At 37.2% G+C, this 23,697-nt stretch overlaps 1 protein-coding gene across 6 annotated transcripts in view; it reads left to right on the top strand.

Annotated features, from left to right (window-relative positions):
* Nucleotides 1-23,697, top strand: part of RGSL1 (regulator of G protein signaling like 1) — a 112,188-nt gene that overhangs the window by 70,854 nt on the left and 17,637 nt on the right. For all 6 annotated transcript variants that reach the window (XR_009253989.1, XM_058700504.1, XM_058700503.1 and 3 more), the window contains 6 exons: nt 5,687-5,792; nt 8,930-9,123; nt 10,443-10,560; nt 10,984-11,095; nt 13,334-13,463; nt 20,559-20,733. Coding sequence is in view for 5 of the 6 variants with exons in the window: in XM_058700504.1 (XP_058556487.1) it covers nt 5,687-5,792; nt 8,930-9,123; nt 10,443-10,560; nt 10,984-11,095; nt 13,334-13,463; nt 20,559-20,733 (835 nt within the window). In the remaining variant the exon portion in view is untranslated. The remainder of the gene's footprint in view (nt 1-5,686; nt 5,793-8,929; nt 9,124-10,442; nt 10,561-10,983; nt 11,096-13,333; nt 13,464-20,558; nt 20,734-23,697) is intronic.

Below are 23,697 nucleotides of genomic sequence, written 5' to 3'. Positions count from 1 at the left end.
CTGGTCTTTGCAGATTGGCTATGTGTTGGAATACTCTTTCAATGCTCAGCCAGGCCATATACAACTCTGCCCTAGCATTCATTTCCCATTTGCTTGGACCTTGAAGTCCAGCCAGACATGAAAGTTGTGGATCTTCTCATAACTTCTGAGCATACATCCAGTTCTGAGCATATGGATAGTTTTTTTAATTCCTCAGTATATGTGGGATCTTTAAAAATCCTTATTACCCCATGTATTTACTTTTACAACTTTGTGTCTGTCTGGTGTCCCAACTGTTGGCCCAGGCTAATGTACCCAGTATATTTGCCTTTAAATGCTTCCAGCAAATGTCACAAGGGATGCATCTCAACCCTAAAAACACTCCAAATAGGGCAAAACAAAGGCTAGTCCTTGTGCAAATACTTCAGGGAGCAAACAGACAACCTCAGTTCACAAGAGACAAACACATTCTTTGAAAATTAGATCCTATTGCTACCTTTGGCAATAGCAACCTTCATCTGGAATGTAAACTGCTGACATATGGCCACCACTGGTGTGGAATGGAGGAATAGTAGGTGGACAATTTAAAATGCCACAGCATTTTCTTACCAGATGCAGCTACTTCTTTATTCCCTAAGCCTTCACTTATTGTTAAGTTCTTGGCCAGATTCAAGAGTCCTGTAAAACCATGATTTTGACCATTTTTGCCACCTCTTTAGTTGCTTTTATGGAAAATGGATACCTGAAGCTCCCTACTTATCATTTTCTGTGATATCATTCCCTATTATACTTTTTTAAAAAGTTTAAAAAAGAGAGAGAGAGAGGGAGAGAGAGAGAGAGCAGGGGAGGAGCAGAGAGAGAGGGAGAAAGAGTGAATCCCAAGCAAGCTCCACACTGCCAGTGCAGAGCCTGATGCAGGGCTTGAACCCGTGAGATCATGACCTGAGCCAAAATCAAGAGTCAGATGCTTAACCGAATGAGACACCCAGGTGCCCCCCACCACCATTGTACTTTTTAACCCATAAATTTGGTTTATCCCTCCATTTAAGTTTTTTGAAGTTTCTTTCAATAATTTTTATAGTTTTTCCATGTAATATTATTTTATAGCTTCCAGTATATTTGTTTCTAGGTCTTTGATGTTTTCTAATACACTTGTAAATAGTATAATTTCTAAAGTTTCATTTTTAATTTGTATCTGGCATATAGAAATATAGTTGATTTTTACATGTTTGTCTTGTGCTCCACCATTTCCCTAAATTATTCATTCTAAAAATTTGTCTGCAAATTTGTTTGATTTTTATACACACACAGTTGTGCCCTCTACCAACAAAAAGTTTTATTAGTGTTCCCAAATATTTATGCCTTTGATTTATTTTCATTACCTCATTGGTCTTACTAGATTCTCCATTACGCTTTCAGATAGAAATAGTGTTGGCAAGCACCTTTGTCTTAATCTGAGAGAGGTTTAATTAAAACTTAATTTCTTTAAAATATATAGGACTTTACAGACTTTCTATTTCTTCTTATATCATTTTAATATGTTGTATTTTCTACACACTTATTGATTTCATTTGAAATTTCATATATGTTATTTAAGTTGCTTGTGGTACCCTCTTATTACAATTAATTATCTATAAAGCACGTAATGTTGGATGCAATATTTTGTATATGCAACTAGGTGTATTTCACTATGTTCAGATATTCTATATCCTTAATGATAGTTTTAGTTTACATTTGTATCCATTACCAAAAAAGAATTTTTTAAATCCCCCACTCTGTGTATTCTTTCTTTCTTTCTTTCTTTCTTTCTTTCTTTCTTTCTTTCTTTCTTTCTTTCTTTCTTTCTTTCTTCTAAGACTTGCAGTTTTTCCTTTATATTATTAGAGGCTACAGCTCTAGATACAAGCAAATTTGGAATTATAGCTTTCTGGTAGAGCAAATCATTATCCCTAATAACGCTTCTTACTTTATTATTTTTCTAATATTATTATAGTCATTACTTTTCTTTCTGGTTAGTGTTTGCTTGTTATATCCTTTTCCACTCTTTTATTTTTTAATATCTCCTTTTATATTTAAGGTGAGACTCTTTAAAGCAGAATCTCTCTTTTTTTTTTTCTTTTTTGGTGTTTTCATTTTTGTTGAATCCAATTTGAGAATTGTCTTTTAATTAAAGTATTTAGGGGCACCTGGGTGGCTCAGTCAGTTGGTTCAGCATCCAACTTTGGTTCAGGTCATGATCTCATGGTTCATGAGTTCAAGCCCCCCATCGGGTTCTCTACAGACAGCTCAGAGCCTGGAGCCTGTTTTGGATACTGTGTCTCCCTCTCTCTCTGCCCCTCCCCCACTCACACTCTGTCCCCCTCTCTCTCAAGAATAAATAAACATTAAAAAATTGTAATTAGAGTATTAGTCTGATTACATTAACTGTAACGTCTCATGTATTAGGTTTTAAATGCTACCTTACTATATTTGTCCCTTCTGTTCTATGTTCCCTTTTCTCTCCTTTTGGCTTTCTTTAAGATTACAAGTTTTTTTAGATTAATAATTCTATATATTCTTTCTGCTAATGTGTTGTTTTTGCATGTTTTCTTTTTTTTAGTGGTTACTGTATAGATTTCAAAATGCATCCTTGACATATTAAAATTTAATTTAAGTTACTGCTTTTACTGCATATATATTACTGTTTTATAAGTCAATATTCATTTAGGCTTACTCACATATCCACTTTTTCTTTCTTTTTCATCATTTCCCACTCCTCTAAGCTGCCTCTAAAAACACCTTTTGCATTTCCTTTGAATGTGTGAATTTTAAAAGTATTTTTATTTTGGTTTTATTTGTTAAGATTATAGTCTCTGGATATAGAATTCTTGGTGGAATTATTTTATTTTAGCACTTCGAAGATATTATCTTATTTTCTCTTGGCATCCTTAGTTCATTTTGAGGAGTCAGCCTGAAGCCTTTACTGACATTGTTTAGTAAAAAGAAATATTTATTTTATTCATTCCACTACCCCCCCCCCATATTTTCTTTTCTTCTTTTCTTTCATGCAATTTTACTATTATGTACCTAAGTATTTATGCTTCTTGTGATTTCAGGACTTCTTGAATTTCTGACTTGATGTCAGTTGTCAGTTTTAGAAAATTTTCAATATCTCTTCAAATATTTGTCCTGCTCCATTTTATTTCTTCCCTCCTTTTGATAACCTTACTACATATATTTTTTACATTATAGCCATGTGCTTGTCTTATGTAATTTTTTCTTTATTTTCCATATTTTTCTCCATGTTTCAGTCTGCATATTTGATTTAAATCCTAGTTCAGTAATTCTCACTTTGTTATGCAGAATTTGTAATTAAACCAATTTATTAATTCTTAACTTCCTTAATTTCAGTCATTAAGTTTTTTATTTTTAGAATATTTTTTGTCTGATATTCAGTCTATGTTGATATTTTCCTCCTTTTAATTCCTTGAGCTATATTAATAATAGTAACTTTAAAGTCCATATTTGTATTTCATATATCTATTTCAACTATCAATTTTTTCCCCTTGGTTTTTGGTCAGGTCTTTTAAAATACATTGTTATTTCTGCTTTATTTGTGAACATTGTTGGTAAGAAATTTGTAGAGATAATTTGAGGTTCTGGGTAATGTTATTTTTCTCCAGAGAGGATTTTATTATATATCTGACATACAAGTATGTCGCGACCGGCGCGACAAACACCAAGGTCAGGGTCCTGAGGGTAGGGGAATGCAAGAAAAAAGAGAGAGAAGAAAGTTTGGGAACAGGAGGGTCCCCTGGGCTGATGGCCCAAGTGATGGCTTTATTGTTGCTGTACACAATCTTTTATATCCAGACTCTTATGGGTCAGGCCATTCTAAGAATAAACAGGTTTCCCATAATCGCTGCCAACCAAAACATTTAGTTCTGTGTTTCTTGTGCGTTTTCTAGACGGGTCACAACAAGACCTTGTTGATAAGATTGCTAGCAAAACACAATTCCCATGTTTGTTTCTATCTGACTCGGGGTAGAAAAAGGGAGGTAGCATTACTGCCAACACCTGCAGACCACAGGCTTCAGGAATTAACTTTCTCAGCCTTGACAAGGCTTTCGTATGCCCTTGAAAGTGGGGGAATGGGAGGGGGAACCACCGGGTTGGCTAAGTCAACAGGGAACATTGCTCCACCGGGTCTCAGCCTGGCACCAGGCCCCGGCCCCCCACATAAGTAGCATCCAAATAACCTTAATCCATTTAGGGATTGAGTTGGTGCAAAGTCAGTTTTTATTCTTTCTGATGGATGAGCTATTTCTGGTTTCCCTTACTTCTTGGGATCCCAATTAAAAGACTGGGGTACTTGTCAGAGCCTTTTCTCCTTTGCTGTTTTCAATTTTGCCTTCTTCTGCCTTGAGAGTCTGCCAAAAACTTTGTTAAATTTTTCAGTAGCAACTGTCTTAATTGATAAGTGTCTTGAGAATAAAAGTAATGCCAGGTGTTTTTTTTGTCCATGTTCTAAAGGCCAGTGGTTTTTGTCTTCTGACCTATTGTGGTTTTAACATTATGAATGCCTCTAGGGTGTGAACTTACCTTTCTGGTTTCTAACATCCTCTTTGTTTCTTATTTCTATGTTTTTATTTTTTTGTCTTAATTTTTTACAAGCTTACATATGAGTTTTAAAGGGGTTATTTTTTTTATCCAGCATTTATAAGTGTTTGTATTGGAAGGTTTTTTGATTTCTTTTGTGTGAATATTTTTTTTTGTATCTAGTCTTCCATAGTCTTGATTTTATTTTTTTCACCTGTTCAATTGCATTTATTTAGAACTAGTATATATCTCTATTGCTTTCAATATTTTGTATGCTGTCACTGAAAGTATTACTAAACCGCACAAAAATTATCTGTGAGAGTATACTCTATTTAATAAACATTTTAAAGCATTGACTATATAACTAGGACATGTTCTCACATAAGTAATATACCATCCTTGCCCTTAATGAGTTGAGAGTCTATCTTTTCTTCTAAAATACTCACCTCAAAGGGCTCTCCTAAAACACTGAGATCCTTGGAATCTGTTGTTCTTCGATAGTAGTGTTTTAATATGTTTTTTAAAATAATGGTTTTTAGATGGCAATAGGGAACCAGATACCCACTCTAAATTGTGTATGGTGTGATAGAGTACCTTTTAAGAAGCTTGCAGTGGGCACAGTGTTTTCAAGAAAGGGAATGATTTCAGTTAAAGTAAGAAGAAGATAGAGGAAATTCTCAACAAAGGGGTCAAGACTCTGTGAGAGTTTACTGATTACACAGCAGGAGTTCCAGAGGTGAAAGGGCATAGGATGGGATAACAGAGGTGTCAGGGAAGACTGAATGTCATATGGAATATGGTTTAGTCAAAATGGCTGACTGGGGGAAGGATGGATGACATTTGGTGTTGAAATAAGAAATAAACTTGGTCTCAGCAGTCTTCTGATGAAGGTGGGTTCTCGGCTTAATGGCCAGCAGACTTAGATAACACAGTTGGAACTGAAGTCAGAGATAAAATCATCCCTAAGTTTCTTTTCAGTAGTAATTGCCTGAGGTGTTGACAGTTGTGGGGACTATGATTTTTCCACATGCACTCAATGTCTGATAAATATCCTTTTTAATTTGTCCCTTCTTATTCTCTGAAATGTTCTTATAATATGGTATTCCCTAACTTTGTGATTTTTCATTAGATTTCACAGTGGAAATTATCAGAGAACCAAGAATGGTCTCACTCTCACCTAGGAAAACATCATTTTACAAAAGGACTGGTGTGAGGAAGCCCTCATTAAGACCTAGGTAAGACATAGGATTTGGCTACAGCAATATTCTTCAGACACAAGCCGTGTTCTTTAATCTCATCATGTCTAATGCTGAACTTATCCTTCAGTATATGAGTTTTTTAAAAATTTTTTTCCATATATCATAAACATACACACAATATTTGTTTATTTGTTTTGAGAAAGAGAGAGAGCAGGAGAGGGGCAGAGAGAGAGAGAGACAGAGAGAGTTTCAAGCAGGCTCCACTCTGTCAGCACTGAGCCTGATGTGGTACTTGATCTCATGATGCGGGGATCATAACCTGAGCCCAAACCAAAAGTCGGGCACTTAACCGACTGAGCCACATAGACACCCCCACATTTTGTATTTTAAACCAATTATTTATTTTCTATAATTGAGACCATGCAATATATATTATAAGATAACATTTTTTAACTTAAAAAAACTATCATGGACATCATGATAGTTTGTAGAGTTATATCCCCTTTCATAATACAGATGTAGCATGTTTTTTTATGGACATTTTAATGAACTTTTTAATGAACATTACATTATTTTTCATTTTTCACTGCTATAAATAGTGTCACAATAAACATCCTGGTATATATATTCTTGCCTATTTCTTTTTCTGTATTGTGTACTATTGTGGTAACCTCCTAACTGGTTCCTTATTTCATGTCTCTCCCCTTATAATGAATCCTAGAATCAACTTATTAAGGTCTCACTTCTAGGAAAAAACTCTGTGGCCCTTTCTTTCAGAAGTGTCCACTTTTTTCTCCTTACCTTGGCACAAGTGCCACCTCTACATAAAAAGTTCTTCAGATGTATGTTGCTATGACTTCCCTCTTCTCTGAGCACTACATCCCTAAAATACAACACAAAGTACTTACTGTGTACTACTTTTTACTGCTCTTTATTTTTTAGGTATCTTTTCCATTTTCTTGGACTTGACTATGATTTTCTTATAGGCCATGCCATTCATTCAATCATTCATTTTTTTTATTCAATAATTACCTATTAATGACTAGGTATATGAAAAGTCCTTAAAGAAGATAAAGATATAGTAACACATACAAATTTGGTAGTCAGAGTCACTGGGAGAATATTTTGAATAGAGAAAGCTTTCCAAAGTATGCTTTCAGTTACTGATAACATTCATTGAGGATGATAAGTCCTGTCTCTCTTCTAAATACTCTAGATAGATCTTCCTTCCTTTGAAGGAACTGAAATTGTTCTCTGACCATTAATCATTTATTTCTTTTGCTGTTCCAGTTTGCACCACTTTCCACTGTGTCTATAGAAGTACCTATTCTATTTAGCTAAGTATCACAGAAGTGTTATCATCCAGTTTCATGTCTTCAGTTAAGACCACAACAGAATGCCCCATGGATCCCACAGTTGCATTTCTCTTTAACCTTGTCCCTAGCCCTTGTTCAGTGAAATAAACAGTTATTGAACATATACTGTGTCCCAGATACTAATGTTACAAAAATGAAATATATTCCTTACCTTTACAAGGCTGACCTTAAAATTTCATAATAAAATATTGGATAATTACTATAAGGGCATAGGAAAGAGAAGTAAATTTTGAGTAAGGATTAGGAAAAGTTAAACTATCAGAAGAGACCCCAAACTACATGTACAATTTCATGTGCATGTGCAAAGAAATGAGAGTATTTTGAGGGTAAGGCTAAACCTTCCAAGCTAAAGAAATGACACAAACATAAACTCACAAATATAAAGGTATTTAAAAACTTGAAAATAGCCCAGTGGTGTTAAAGCATACAATGCATGGGGTGAAGAGACATAAATTCTAACATTAGAAAGCCAAATTGAGACCAAATAACAAAAATAAAGTCTTAAAAGAATTTTTAAGGAATTTGTGTTGATTAACTGGAAATGAGAATTTCTTGAGACTTGTTGGAACAAGAGTAACAGAGATACCTTTTATATGGATTTAGAAAACAGTACCCAGGCAGAAGTAGTAATGATATATATACAGAAGTCAGAACATCAGAGACTGAAGACAGAAATAATCGTTAGAAGGTTGTTGCAGTTGTTCATACAGGTGATATTAAAAACTTGAATTAGGGATATCTGGGTGGCTCAGTTGGTTAAGATCAGATTTTGGCTCAGGTCATGATCTCACAGTCCGTGGGTTTGAGCCCCGTGTTGGGCTCTGTGCTGACAGCTCAGAGCCTGCTTTGGATCCTCCATCTGTCTCTGCTCCTCCCGCTGTCACATTCTCTCTCTCCTTCTCTCAAAAATAAACATTAAAAAAAACCTTGAATTAAACAGTGGGAGTAGAAATGGAAGTGAAGATACAGACTTTAAGACCACTGAAGAGGAAGAATCAGACTTCTGGAATGGTGGAGGAATAACATCACAAATTGTCTCCCCATAAAAGTAATGATAAAGGGGCACTTGTGTGCTCAGTTGGTTAAGCTTCTGACTCTTGATTTTGGGCCAGGTCATGATCTCATGGTCATGAGATCCAGCCCTGCACTGGATCTTAAGATTCTCTCTCTCCCTGTACCCCTCTCTCCTGCTCCCTCTTTCTCTCTCTCTCTCTCTTAAAAAACAAACAAACATGGGGCGCCTGGGTGGCTCAGTCGGTTAAGCGTCCGACTTCAGCTCAGGTCACGATCTCGTGGTCCGTGAGTTCGAGCCCCGCATCAGGCTCTGGGCTGATGGCTCAGAGCCTGGAGCCTGCTTCTGATTCTGTGTCTCCCTCTCTCTCTGCCCCTCCCCCATTCATGCTCTGTCTCTCTCTGTCTCAAAAATAAATAAACGTTAAAAAAATATAAAAAACAAAACAAAACAAAGGGCCATATTTCATTCTTCCTCATTGCCAAGTAATATTCCATTGTATATATAAACTACATCTTCTTTATCCATTCATCAGTTGATGGACATTTAGGCTCTTTCCATAATTTGGCTATTGTTGAAAGTGCTGCTATAAACACTGGGGTACATGTGCATATAAAATTTTAAATTTATCTCTAAGTAAATAGTAACCAATTTTTTCATCCTATTTTTTACACACAGCCAGAGGCCCCACAGTCTTGGAGATGCCCTTTCCCATTCCATAGTTGGAGCAGAATCCAGGTTTACCATCCCTTTCTCTTCACCAATGATGCTTTCTTGTTTTCCAGAAACTTGACAGAAGTCCTCCTAAATTCAAACCACTTGGAATTCTTCAGGGAGTTCCTCAAAGAACGGAAGGCTGATAGCCCCTTGAAATTCCTGATGGCCATACATAAGATCAGTATTGAGACAAATGAAAAAATTTACAAGTCTCTCTTTGAAAATATAATCAAGACTTTCTTCCATGGCAAAGTCCCTGCTGGTATGCATCATGTTCTCCTGATATTGTTTCCTTTTCCCTTTAGTATTTTAGGAGAAGAGTTTGACAGAAAACCTGTCTCATGTGAGTCCCCTGAAAGAGCAGAACAGAGCAGTGGCCACACGAGCAGTATTGAGATAAAGATTAGGAGGGACAGTAAAAACGGAGAGCAACAATAATAAAACTAAAGTATAATACTAGTATGGGAAGCCAAATGCAAGACACTTGTACTTATATGTGAAATATATCCTTTCATTTAACTGTGTTCAACACTGAAAATAGGATCTTATTTAATCTCTATAAGGTAGGAATGAATAGATCCATTTTACTAATGAGGAATATGAAATTCAGAGAACTTGAATTCAAACTCAAGTCATCTGACCCTTAAATCAACTAGACAGAAATTAAATACAAAAACAAGAGTTAGCTATTTGTAAAGTTGGAGTTCTCACGAACTATGGGTTGTAGAGAGAGTTGTACTGGGAAAGAGAAAACTGTCTCCCTGAAAATCTTTATTTCATTAATTTTGTTTTCTTGCCTATGGAGGGAGGGCAATCTGACCTATGTAAATTCATCTTGACCAGAAACAAAAGTTGCAAGCAAAGTATTGACCTATATAATTCTAGAGGAGAAAAAGAGAGGTGAGCATAATTCTACCCTCAAAGTAAACAAATCTATAGCAAAGCAACGAAGATAAAGCCTTTTATTTTGGCACAAATGAACTGGTGTGTGTGTGTGTGTGTGTGTGTGTGTGTGTGTGTGTATTTACTTGTGGCAATCTAGATCAGGTTATAAATTTTATGAAAGTAAAAAGAGAGGTACAACTGGCAAATCTTTACTTGTAAGAAATATTTATTTGTTCAGTCTCAGGAAGAAGACAAAGAGGAGTATTGTAGATCTTGTCCTTGATAAGTTCTCAAGTCTTATTCATGAACAAAATAGTCTCTGAACACCTGGAGAATTATATTGCCCTCATGATACTTACTTGTAATCTTGGATTCCTCATTTACCCCAGCAGTTTAACATTAATCCTTTACTGTTCTGCTCTCTTCCTAAACCAAAAACTTTAAACTAGCTGCAGAGATGAGTCCTTTAAATATTTCTTTCCCCTTAAACACTCGTCTTAGAAACTTGAATGGAAGTAAACCAGGACTGTATTTGCTCTGCAACGCTCCTCTGAGATTTTCAAACAAATTGGAGTGAAGAGTTCAGAGTCTAACCAGATTGAGAATAAGGGACAGACTCTAAGATGAAAAACACACGAACTACCTCAGAAATGGTAGAAGAGAAGATGAGGACTTTTTCTCTCTTGCATTTTTTAGAAGTAATACTGCAGTGTGATGCCCCTATTATACAAGAAATGTCTCACATGCGTCATGTCAGCACAACTACATTATTAACGCTACAGGGATATGTCATGAAATCTCTAGAAGAAAAGTGGTGAGTATTGATCAGTGAACGCTGTGGTTCTTTCTGGACCTGCACAGGGGCTTCTGAAAGCCATAGTAAAGAGTCTCAAATTCCAGAAGTTCACTGCCAGGGCTTCCTTGCAAGAGAAAAGGCAAATTTATCTTGAATCCTCTACTTACCTACCTGCTATGCACATGCATTGTGCACACACGTCCAAACACACACACTTCAGTTCATTTACTTGAACAAAGAACAATACAGTATTGATTAGGAAGGATAGGCCGACATTAGCAAAAGATTGAAATTGGAAGAAGAATATTTGTAAATGTCTCACTATTTCCCAATTCCTATTTTCTCGACTTCCTCCAAAAGCTGACATAGGTTTGCCTTGACTGTTACCTTTTATGTGCCAGGTGTTTGCCTTCTTTGATGTCCTTGGTCTCCTTTTGGCAGGTTTAAAGATTACCAAGAGCTGTTCCCACCTTACCCTCAGGAAGGGCAGCATATTGAAGTTCAAACTTCTAGGAAGCCCTCAAAGACAACAACTTACCTACAGGAATCTCAGGTCAGTGAGGAAGACAGTGAAGACAAGACACTGGGAATAAAAAAGCACTGCTTAGGCATTGTCAACCATGCAAAACAGTTTCATTGTTAGCTTATTTATTCACCAAAACAACTACTCTTTTGGATAGGTTTCTTAATTCACATTTACAAAGACGAATTCTGAGGCCCAGAGAAATTGTTACAGCGGGAATTTAAGAAAATCCCTGTCTTCACTCTCTGTGACCAAAACCAACTGAGTGATAGACATAAGGTTTAGATACATGGAGATCAAAATGTCAGTGTTTTTTTTTTTAATTTTTTAAGTTTATTTATTTATTTTGAGAGAGAGAGAGAGAAAGAAGTAGAAGGAAGAGGAGGAGGAGGAGGAAGAGGCAGAGAGAAAGGGAGAGAAAGAATCCCAAGCAAGCTCCATGCTGGGGCTCAAAATCATGAACTGTGAGATCATGACCCGAGCAGAAACCAAGAGTCAGAGGCTTAACTGACTTGAGCCACCCAGGCACCCCCAAAATGTCAGTGTTTTTATTGCTGAAAGCTAGTTTGAAGGACATGGATTGGCTGTGAAGCCAAATGGGTTTAATAATCCTCTGCACCCAAATTAAACTTAGTTACAAGTCCAATCACTGGCAAAATGGAGCAACTCAGGCCTGCATTTACTTGAGTGAACCCCTTATGAGTGACAAAGGGCAAGCCTAAACACAGGTATCCTGCAAACAAGAGACTCCCAGAGAGAGAATGCAGGAGGCTGACAGTAGAACATGTCCATTTTTTTCCTTCCAAACCTATCAATTATTTAACCCATTCTTTCTCCATGGGAGGAGAGCAAAGGGAATTTTTTTTTCCAGCTTACACAAAAGCACTTTAATTAACAGTATATAATTTTCCAAAATACAGTTTTGTAAGGAAATGGCAATAATACAGTTTTTACAAAGAAGTTTCTCAGTAAATCCCAGAGTACTTCAGACCTCCTCCACTAAGACGCATGCTCCCCGAGACAGGAATGTTATTCAGGAAAGTCTCTTCATATGATTTGAGAAAATATTTATGCTTTCTTTAAATAATCACTTGCTCAATGTGTTGTAGAGTTGATTAGTATCAGAAAAATTTGAGCCCAGCTCCATCTGGAGCTCCAAAAATCGTGCTAAGATTTCTGAAAATAATGCCTAAGCCCATTGATCCTATACTCCAGATATGAAAACTTCTGCTCCTTCCTTTCTCCTCTTTATTTTCTCCATGTATGAGTCAACTCCATGTCAGGATACCATGAATGATCACGTAGGACATTAAAAAGAATATTGCACCCAGGACCAGGAGACTTCGTTTTAATTTCAGGTCTTACAGTTGCTCTTAGATAAGAAAAGATGAAAAGAAACCAACATGGATTTAGTGCCTATTTTGTGCTAAGCACTGTATTAGACTTTACATGTATAATCACTAACCCTCACCACAACCCTGAAGGCTGTTGTTTCTATTTTACACATGGAAACATTAAGACACAGATTGAATTGACCCAAATTACACAATTAGGAAGAAGCTAGACTCCAGATGGAAAATTTCTGATCCCAAATCCAGCCACTACATGGCTCTCTAAAGCCATGCTTACACTGAGGATTCCACTTTGTAGAATGAGACAACTGAACTAGTTGATCAATAAGATCATTTCTGGCTCTAAATATCAATTTGTCAAGGGGTGAATGAATTACAGAATGGTCACTGGGTATTATGAAACAGATGAGGAATTTATAAAATGCATTTGTGTGTGTGTGGTGTGCGTGTAATTATATTTTTCTCTTTTTAATGATTAGAAATGTTTTTATTCATTTCTTCTTATTTTATTCTTATTTCTTCAACAGTTCAAATCTGCCCAAGCCATTATTCTCTTCTTGTGTGTTTTACTTGTCTCTGACCTCTGTTTTCTTCCTGTTCTTAGCTTTCACACTCTCTCTCCTAATCATGGCATCTTAAATCTTACCATTGAAAAATGGTGGTAGAAGGGGCATTGCCAATGGCCTCATGCCTAGGTAAAGCCAGAACCTTCTACCCACTATCAACTTAATTTAGGGAAGGCTAACAGTTCTCTGACTTGAGTTTCCTCATCTTAAAATTGGAGCTAAAGATGATTTCTTATAAAGGAGGTGTTGTGAGGATTAAACGTAATGAATGTCAAATTTCTGTCATAGTAAACTCTCAGTGAACAGAAGCTATACTGATGAATGTGGCATACCTCTCTCTCTTTTCCCAGAAAAGAGGCTGGCTGAAAATGATTAGCTTTATTAAGAGCTTTTGCAAGTACCGCAGATTTATGTCTGATCCCAGTAAACGCCACGAATTTGAAGAATATCTTCACCTGGAAGTACAAAATAGCAAGGAAAGTAAGTCACTTCTCTATTTACTGCCTTTCCTGTTGACATTCCATACACAGGGGTTAGCCCAGATAAGAAACTGCAGGGCGGTTGCTGTGTGTCATACCTGTGTTAGTGTGGGGTATAGCTAGAACTCCAGGTCCTGGGTGCAAAGCCAAGCTCACCCCTGCTTAGAGAGGATGTGAGTCCAGTGGCTTCTGCTTACAGAGCCAGCAATGGTGGAGAATGACTAGTCTAAAGCATAGCAAGATCTTACATTTTACAAAACTGTTTGTCTGTAGTATAGATTTATTCAACTGCTACATTTATTATTTCATTCACTCATTCATCACTTTTTGAGAATCTACTATGTAGCAGGAACTTTGCCAGGTGCTGGAGATACAGTAGGAAACATGCAGCATATGTCCTCATGGCATTTACAGTCTTGAATGTAAGACAGAAAATAAGATCCACAGATGTCGGAGCAAGATTTCCTGGGTTTGAATCTGCCATTTTCTAACTGAAGGACCTTGTGAAAGTGGTTTTGTGCCTCTGTTTTTTTTTTTCCATCTGTAGAATGGTAATAATAATGGTGCTTTTCTCATAAGATTATTGTGGAGATTAAGTGAGTTTATACATATAAAATATCTTTACCCATTGCTATAAAAGAGTTAACCAGTGTATTGCTATTATTATGTAGTGAGTGATCCCAAAGATAATTTCAAGGAGACCCTAGTTACTCAAAGGGTAGGATCAGGGAAGACTTCTCCTAGAAAATCACATAAATTTGTCTTCAGGAATGAGCAAGTTAGACAAAAATAGGAGGGGAGAAATTTCTAGGTCTACATAGGATCCTAAAATAAGAAAGAGGATGGCACATTGCAGGAACTGCAATCAGGCCAGATGGATGGGAGATTAATAAGATGCCAAAAGTGCCTGAGATAATATTGGAGGAACTAATGACAAATTTCATCTCTTTTGATGACTTGAGTTGTTCCAATCGTCACTGTAACAAATAATACTGCAAAACATACATACTTTGCAATTGTGTTATTTCTATGAAATAAACTCCTTAAAATGGGTGAAATGGGAAAATGGTTAAAAATAGTTAAATTTCAGTCCTTTAATAACATCACACTAAATAAATTCTCACCAACAGTATAAATGAGTGCCACATTGTCACTAACATGGGGTATTATGCATTTTTTAAAAAACTGCCAATCCAGTAAATGAAAAATAGTGTGCCATTCTTATGTATATTTCTTTAGTAATCGAGCAATTTTATTTATTGGTCATTTGTATTCTTTTTTGAATTGTTTATGTCCTTTGTCTATTTTTCTATTGGAATTGTTAAATATTATTTTATTTTCTAATTTGCAAAAGTTTTTGTATGTATGTTTTACGAACTGCTTCACATTTAGGATTTTAGAGTAGTTCCAGCTCTTTTGTTTCTTCTTTTAAATAAAATTAGTTCAAACCTGTATGCCCCAGAATGATAGGAAGTCCCATGTCACCCCCCCTTTAATTTCCCATATCCTTAGTATTGTATGAGAGAGCCCAAGAAGAGTGCTTCTGTAGCTCAGTGGGAGATCTACCAGCCAGTAGTCTCCTTCCGATCACTATCATTTAGCCTTTTCTGGGACTGTTATATCCTTCAATCAATGACCCATTTATCATTACAAAAAACACTTTCTTGGGAGAGAAGGGGCCAACATGGCAGAGAAGTAGGGGGATCAGAACTTCCCTAGTCTCTCAAACAAAGAAGTGTTGAAGCCAAAGGATTTTGAACCCCAAGAGCCCGGGGAAGAAAGGAGACAGTCGTGCTTCCAGGGACCCACCAGGACAACCTGATGGGCCATAGGAGCATGATTGGAACTTGGAGAGATAAAAGGAATGGAGGGGAGGGAATCCGTTCCTTCAGAGAGACAAAGGGAACAGAAAGAGAGGCTGGTGAAGCATAGGACTATATCTGGCCACAGAAAAACCTTGAACTAGGAGGGAGAAAGATCCAATTTCTAACTGTGGGGCTTTCTCCAGACTGGGACCAGCTGCCCAGATCACGCACCTGGGCAAGAGGGGAGCCAGTCTGCGGCTTGGTGGCTAGGTCAGGGGTGCAGTTCACAGTAGGAGAAAGCAATTCCTTTCCTAGAGTGTTGTGGGACAGGACAACACCTGCCTGTGCCTGCCAGCAGGGGGCCACTTATCTGAGGGTGCAGAGCAGAGCTTCCCCAGTACCAGGACTCCACACCTCCCCTGTACCAGGATGCACTGAGTGAGAATTTGAATCCCAGCCAGGCATGGGAATCACAGGAGAGGACCCAAATAGATAAGATCATGAATGAAAATGGAATTATTACAACCAATCCCTCAGAAACACTTATCAGAAGCAATTATCAGGGAATGCTATGAAAAATTATATGCCAATAAACTGGACAACCTGGAAGAAATGGACATATTCCTAAACACTCACACACTACCAAAACTCAAACGGGGAGAAATAGAAAATTTGAACAGACCCATAACTAGCGAAGAAATTGAACCAGTTATCAAAAGTCTCCCAACAAATAAGAGTCCTGGATCAGATGGCTTCCCTGGGGAATTCTACCAGACATCTAAAGCAGAGTTAATATCTATCCTTCTCAAGCTACTCCAAAAAATAGAAATGGAAGAAAAGTTCTGGAATCATTCTATGAAGCCATTAGTACTTTGATTCACAAACTAGACAGAGACCCCATAAAAAAGGAGAACTACAGGCCAATATCCCTGATGAACATGGATCCAAAATTCTCAACAAGATACTAGCAAATCAAATTCAACAATTATTCACCATGATCTAATAGGATTCATTCCTGGACTACAGGGCTGGTTCAATATTCGCAAATCAATCAATGTGATACATCACATTAATAAAAGAAAGGATAAGAACCACATGATCCTGTCAATAGATGCATAAAAAGCATTTGACAAAATACAGCATCCTTTCTTAATAAAAACCCTCAAGAAAGTCTGGATAGAAGGAACATACTTAAACATCATAAAAACCATATATGAAAAGCCCACAGCTAATATCATCCTCAATGGGGAAAAACTGAGAGCTTTCTCCCTGAAATCAGGAACATGACAGGGATGTCCACTCTCACCACTGTTGTTTAACATAGTGTTGGGAGTTCTAGCATCAGCAACCGACAACAAAATGAAATAAAGGGCATAAAAATTGGCAAAGAAGAAGTAAAACTTTCACTTTTCACAGATGACATGATACTCCATTTGGAAAACCCAAAAGACTGCACCAAAAGACTGCTAGAACTAATATATGAATTCAGCAAAGTCATACGGTACAAAATCAATCTACAGAAATTGGTTACATTTTTATACACCAATAATGAAGCAACAGAAAGACAAATAAAGAAACTTATTCCATTTACAATTGCACCAAGAAACATAAAATACTTAGGAATAATCCTAACCAAAGATGTAAAATATCTGTCAGCTGAAAACTATAGAAAGCTTATGAAGGAAATTGAAGAAGACACAAAGAAATGGAAAAATATTCCATGCTCATGAACTGGAAGAATAAATATGATTAAAATGTCAATACTACCCAAAGCAATCTACACATTCAGTACAACCCCGATCAAAATTGCACTAGCTATCTTCTCAAAGCTAGAACAAACCTAAAATTTGTATGGAACCACAAAAGATCCTGACTAGCCAAAGTAATACTGAATAAGAAAACCAAAGTGGGATGCATCACAGTCCCAGACTTTAGCCTCTACTACAAAGCTGTAATCATCAAGACAGTATGGTATTGGCACAAAGCAGACACGTAGACCAATGGAATAGAATAGAGAACCCAGAAATGGACCCACAAATGTATGGCCAACTAATCTTTGACAAAGCAGGAAAGAATATCCAATGGAAAAAAGACAGTCTCTTTAGCAAATGGTGCTGGGAGAACTGGACAGCAACATGCAGAAGAATGAAACTAGACCACTTTCTTACGCCATACACAAAAGTAAACTCAAAATGGATAAAGGACCTGAATGTGAGACAGGAAACCATCAAAACCCTAGAGGAGAAAGCAGGCAACAACCTCTTTGACCTCAGCTGCAGCAATTTCTTACTTGACACATCTCCAAAGGCAAGGGAATTAAAAGCAAAAATGAACTACTTGGAACTAATCAAGATAAAAAGCTTCTTCACTGCAAAGAAAACAATCAACAAAATTAAAAGGCAACCAACAGAATGGGTGAAGATATGTGCAAATGACATATCAGATAAAGGGCTAGTATCCAAAATCTATAAAGAACTTATCAAACTCAACACATGAAAAATAAATGATCCAGTGAAGAAATGGGCAGAAGACATGAATAGACACTTTTCCAAAGAAGACATCCAGATGGCCAACAGATACATGAAATGATGCTCAACGTCACTCATCATCAGGGAAATACAAATCAAAGCCACACTGAAATATCATCTCACACTGGTCAGAGTGGCTAAAACAAACAAATCAGGAAACTGTAGATCCTGGCGAGGATGTGGAGAAATGAGAACGCTCTTGCACTGTTGGTGGGAATGCAAATTGGTGCAGCCACTCTGGAAAACAGTGTGGAGGTTCCTCAAAAAATTAAAAATAGAACCACCCTTTGACTCAGCAATAGCACTGCTAGGAATTTACTCAAGGAATACAGGATTACTGATGCATAGGGGCACATATACCCCAATGTTTATAGCAGCTCTTTCAACAATAGCCAAATTATGAAAAGAGCCTAAGTGTCCATCAATTGATGAATGGATAAAGAAGATGTGGCTTATATATAAAATGGAATACTACTTAGAAATGAGATGGGGCGCCTGGGTGGCGCAGTCGGTTAAGCGTCCGACTTCAGCCAGGTCACGATCTCGCGGTCCGTGAGTTCAAGCCCCGCGTCAGGCTCTGGGCTGATGGCTCAGAGCCTGGAGCCTGTTTCCGATTCTGTGTCTCCCTCTCTCCCTGCCCCTCCCCCGTTCATGCTCTGTCTCTCTCTGTCCCAAAAATAAATAAAAAACGTTGGAAAAAAAATTAAAAAAAAAAAAAGAAATGAGAAAGAATGAAATCCGTCCATTTGCAGCAATGTGGATGGAACTGGTGAAATAAGTCAATCAGAGAAAGACAGATATCATATGTTTTCACTCATATATGAATCTTGAGAAACTTAACAGAAGTCCATGAGGGAAGGGAAGGGGGAGAAAAAGTTACAAACAGAGAGGGAGGGAGGCAAACCATAAGAGACTCTTAAATACAGAGAACAAACTGGGAGTTGATGGGGGGTGGAGGAGAGGGGAAAGTGGGTGATGGGCATTGAGGAGGGCACTTGTTGGAATGAGCACTGGGTGCTCATTTGACAATAAGTTATATTTTTTAAAAACCCTTTCTTTACCCTTGGTAATACTCTTTTCTCCGAAATCTACTTTGATATTAAAATAGGCACTCCAGCTTTCTTTTTATTAGTGTTAGCAATATTGTATTTTCCCATTGTTTTATTTATAACCTAGTTATTCCCTACATTTAAACTGCTCTTTTGGGGTGCCTGGGGGGCTCAGTTGGTTAAACATCCAACTTTGGCTCAGGTCACGATCTCACGGCTCATGAGTTCAAACCCGGCATCTGGCTCTGTGCTGGTAGTGTGGAGCCTGGAGCCCACTTTGAGTTCTGTATCTCCCTCTCTCTGCCCCTCCCCTTCTCTGTCTCTCTCTGTCTCTCTCTGTTTCTCTCTCTCTCAAAAATAAATAAACATTAAAAACATTAAAAAAATAAATTGCTCTTCTGGTAGCCAGTATAGAGTTGGGTCTTGCTTTGAAAAAAAATAATCCAACATGACAATCTTAATCCAATTGAAAGTCAACTGTCAAATATTCAGGGCATTTTGTGAGCCATCAATAGCTTGAAATCAACTATGATAGAAGTATTTATTATAGAAATCAGCAAATGTTACAAATCAGATCTCCCCTTCCCTACCAGAGTTGGTTTATAAGTATATCACTGCTCCCAGATTTCTTGAGTGAATTTAGCACCCTCTCTTCCTAAAATCTCTGACCACCACACCAATTTTCCTGTTCTGACTTTTTTTCCCCCTTCAAACTCAACTCTAAGAGATACAGATTGTAAGATAGAAGGAGTAGCTTTTTGTTTTAGTTGGTACTATAACCCTAGGACCTAGCACAGTGTCTGGAACATAATAGGTGTTAGCTATTTATTGAATGTTGTAGTACCCTCCCATCTTATATATAACACTGCTCCAAAAGGAATCCCACTTATGCCATAGGAAGCACCACACCCACATCAATGGTTTTTGAACAGATATCCACAATATTGGATTTTACAGGAAAAATAGTAAATCCTAGAGCTGGATTAGACAATTTTCTTAACCCCAGCCAGTCAATTAACTAGGGTCTACATGCCAAATACAGCCCCAAATCCCTATGAATGGACTTCTTTAGATATATCCTAGTCAAGAAACTTTCTAAAATAAGGTTGTTTTTTTTTTGAGACACAATCCAAACCTTCTAGAATCTTCTATGTTCATCTTTACTCATTCCTGTCTGTTTTCTACTCTGGTGCCCTTATCTCTGTTTCTTTAATAAATTTCTTTACTCTTGATGTTTGGCTTTTTTGTTGTGCTGCTTCCCCAGTTTACTTCTAAATTACTTCCCTGATAAACCTTGAATAAGCATCATCAGAATCACAGACTCCATTTTGAAGGTCACATCTGTATATTCACTTTCTGCAGAAATGTTAGGGATTAGCATAACTACAGTGCAATCATATTTCTACGAAACAAGCACCAGGAAAACACAGTTGTTTTGTGCTTTCAGTACACAGTGATTTGTGCGTGTGTGTGTGTGTGCGTGCGCGTGTGTGTGTGTATGTTGTCATGCCATCTGAGCGTATGGCTTTTTCAGCAGTACTTCAAGTCAAAGTAAAAAGTTGAGCCCAAGGGTAGGTAGGAAATCACTCTTTCAATAGGCTCAAAGATGGGTCCGGTTTCCTTTCTTCATTTTAGTTATGTCCAAGTTGGAGGCTTCAAGTTTATGAGTGACTTGATCAAATTAGATTTTAATTCTTTCCTGCTTCTCTCTCAGATTTCTCCACATCACCAAATGTATCAGGACGACCAACTGCAAATGTCGCAAACGTCCGGAGTACAGACCTTGAGAATGAAGATATAATCCTTATGAAGCGTCGTATATTTGGCCACAGGATTATCGTTGTCAACTTTGCGATCAATGATTTATATTTTTTTTCTGAAATGGAGAAGTAAGTTTCCCATCTCTCCCTGTCATGGCTTTCCAAACTTAGTACCATCCAGCAAAGACTGGAGTAGTCTATAAATGGTACCGTGATTTCAAACCTGCCAAGCAGGAATCTCCAACTGAAAATCTCACTGAATTCTGTCACTGTGTCAATTTCTGACATTCTTCCCTTTGGGTACTAGAAGCTCCTCAGTATTGAAAGAGTACTTACTTATACCAAGGAAGTGAAGCACTTTTTTTCTATTATTTGTTAATATGATAGAAGTTCTCTTACGTAGCACCACAGGGCCAATAGTTCTTTAGTTAGAGCAAAGAATTATAATAAAACTTGTGTGCATCTGTATGTGTGTGCATGAAATTAATATATGTATAATATATTAATTATATATAATATATATTAAATATATATATTATTCCTTGCTTTATTCATCCATCTTATGAAAAAAGCAAGTAGTAGGAACAAACTGGAGGTCATTCCATTACATCTTTTGGTGAGTTATGTAAATCAAAACATCTTTCTAGTCTAGGTCAGATTATTCTTACCTGTTGTTCAGTGCCATTTCTACTTAGAAATATTTTTTTTAATTTATTTTTTAAAATTTACATCCAGTTAGTTAGCATATAGTGCAACAATGATTTCAGGAGTAGATTCCTTAGTGCCCCTTATCCATTTAGCCCATCCCCCCTCCCACAACCCCTCCAGAAAACCTCTGTTTATTCTCCATATTTAAGAGACCCTTGTGTTTTTGTCCCCCTCCTTGTTTTTATATTATTTTTGCTTCTCTTTCCTTATGTTCACCTGTTTTGTATCTTAAAGCCATCATATGAGTGAAGTCATATGATATTTGTCTTTCTCTGACTAATTTCACTTAGCATAATACCCTCTAGTTCCATCCACGTAGTTGCAAATGGCAAGATTTCATTCTTTTTGATTGCTGAGTAATACTCCATTGTATACATATACCACGTCTCCTTTATCCATTCATACATCAATGGGCATTTGGGCTCTTTCCATACTTTGGCTATTGTGGATAGTGCTGCTATAAACATTGGGGTGCATGTGTCCCTTCAAAACAGCACACCTGTATCCCTTGGATAAATACCTAGTAGTGCAATTGCTGGGTCATAGGGTAGTTCTATTTTTAATTTTTTTGAGGAACCTCCATACTGTTTTCCAGAGTGGCTCCACCAGCTTGCATTCCAACCAACAATGCAAAAGAGATCCTCTTTCTCCACATTCTCAACAACATCTGTTGTTAATGTTAGCCATTCTGACAGGTGTGAGGTGGTATCTCATTGTGGTTTTGATTTGTATTTCCTTGATGATGAGTGATGTTGAGCATGTTTTCATGTGTCGGTTGGCCATCTGGATGTCTTCTTTGGAGAAGTGTCTATTCATGTCTTTTGCCCATTTCTTCACTGGATTTTTGCTTTTTGGATGTTGAGTTTGAGAAGTTCTTTATAGATTTTGGAGACTAGTCCTTTATCTGATATGTTGTTTGCACATATCTTCTCCCATTCTGTCAGTTGCCTTTTAGTTTTGCTGATTGATTCCTTCACTGTGCAGAAGCTTTTTATTTTGATGAGGTCCCAATAGTTTTTTTTTTTTCTTTTGTTTCCCTTGCCTCTGTAGACGTGTTGAGTAAGAAGTTGTTGCAGCCAAGGTCAAAGAGGTTTTTGCCTGCTTTCTCTTTGAGGATTTTGATAGCTTCCTGTCTTACTTTTAGGTCTTTCATCCATTTTGAGTTTATTTTTGTGTCTGGTGTAAGAAAGTGGTCCAGGTTCATTCTTCTGCATGTCGCTATCCAGTTTTCCCAGCACCACCTGCTGAATAGACTGTTTTTATTCCATTGAATATTCTTTCCTGCTTTGTCAAAGAATAGTTGGCCATATGTTTGTGGGTCCATTTCTGGGCTCCCTGTTCTGTTCCGTTGATCTGAGTGTCTGTTTTTGTTCCAGTATCATACTGTCTTCATGATTACAGCTTTGTAATATAGCTTGAAGTCTGGGATTGTAATGCCTCCACCTTTGGTTTTCTTTTTCAGGATTGCTTTGGTTATTCGGGTTTTTTTCTGGCTCATTACAAATTTTAGGACCCTTTGTTCTAGTTCTGTGAAGAATGCTGCTGTTATTTTTTATAAGGATTGCATTGACTACGTAGACTGCTTTGGGTAGTATTGACATTTTAACAATATTTGTTCTTCCAATCCAGGAGCATGGAATAGTTTTCCATTTTTTGTGTGTCTTCTTCAATTTGTTTCATAAGCTTTCTATAGTTTTCAGTGTATATATTTTTCACTTATTTATTCCTAGATATTTTATGGCTTTTGGTGTAATTGTAAATGGGATCCATTTCTTGATTTCTCTTTCTGTTGCTTCCTTATTAGTGTATCGGAATGCAACCGATATCTGTGCATTGATTTTATATCCTGAAACTTTGCTGAATTCATGGATCAGTTCTAGCAGTTTTTTGGTGGAATCTTTTGGATTTTCCATATAGAGTATCATGTCATCTGTGAAGAGTGAAAGGTTGGCCTCCTCCTGGCCGATTTGGATGCCTTTTATTTCTTTGTGTTGTCTGATTGCTGAGGCTAAGACTTCCAATACTATGTTGAATAACAGTGGCGAGATCGGACATCCCCATCTTGTTCCTGACCTTAGGGGGAAAGCTCTCATTTTTTTCCCATTGAGGATGGTATTAGTGTTGGGTCTTTCATACATGGCTTTTATGATCTTGAGGTATGATTCTTCTATCCCTACTTTCTTAAGGGTTTTTGTCAAGAAAGGATGCTTTTGTCAAATGCTTCCTCTATATCTATTGAAAGGATCATGTGGTTCTTGTCCTTTCTTTTATTAATGTGATGTATCTTATTGATTGTTTTTCAAATATTGAACCAGCCCTGCATCCCAGGTATAAATCCCACTTGGTCATGGTGAATAATTTTTTTAAGGAATTGTTGGATCTGGT

The sequence above is a fragment of the Neofelis nebulosa genome, chromosome 15, assembly GCF_028018385.1.
Source record: "Neofelis nebulosa isolate mNeoNeb1 chromosome 15, mNeoNeb1.pri, whole genome shotgun sequence".
NCBI lineage: Eukaryota > Metazoa > Chordata > Mammalia > Carnivora > Felidae > Neofelis > Neofelis nebulosa.
This window is presented reverse-complemented; position numbering and strand designations above follow the sequence as displayed.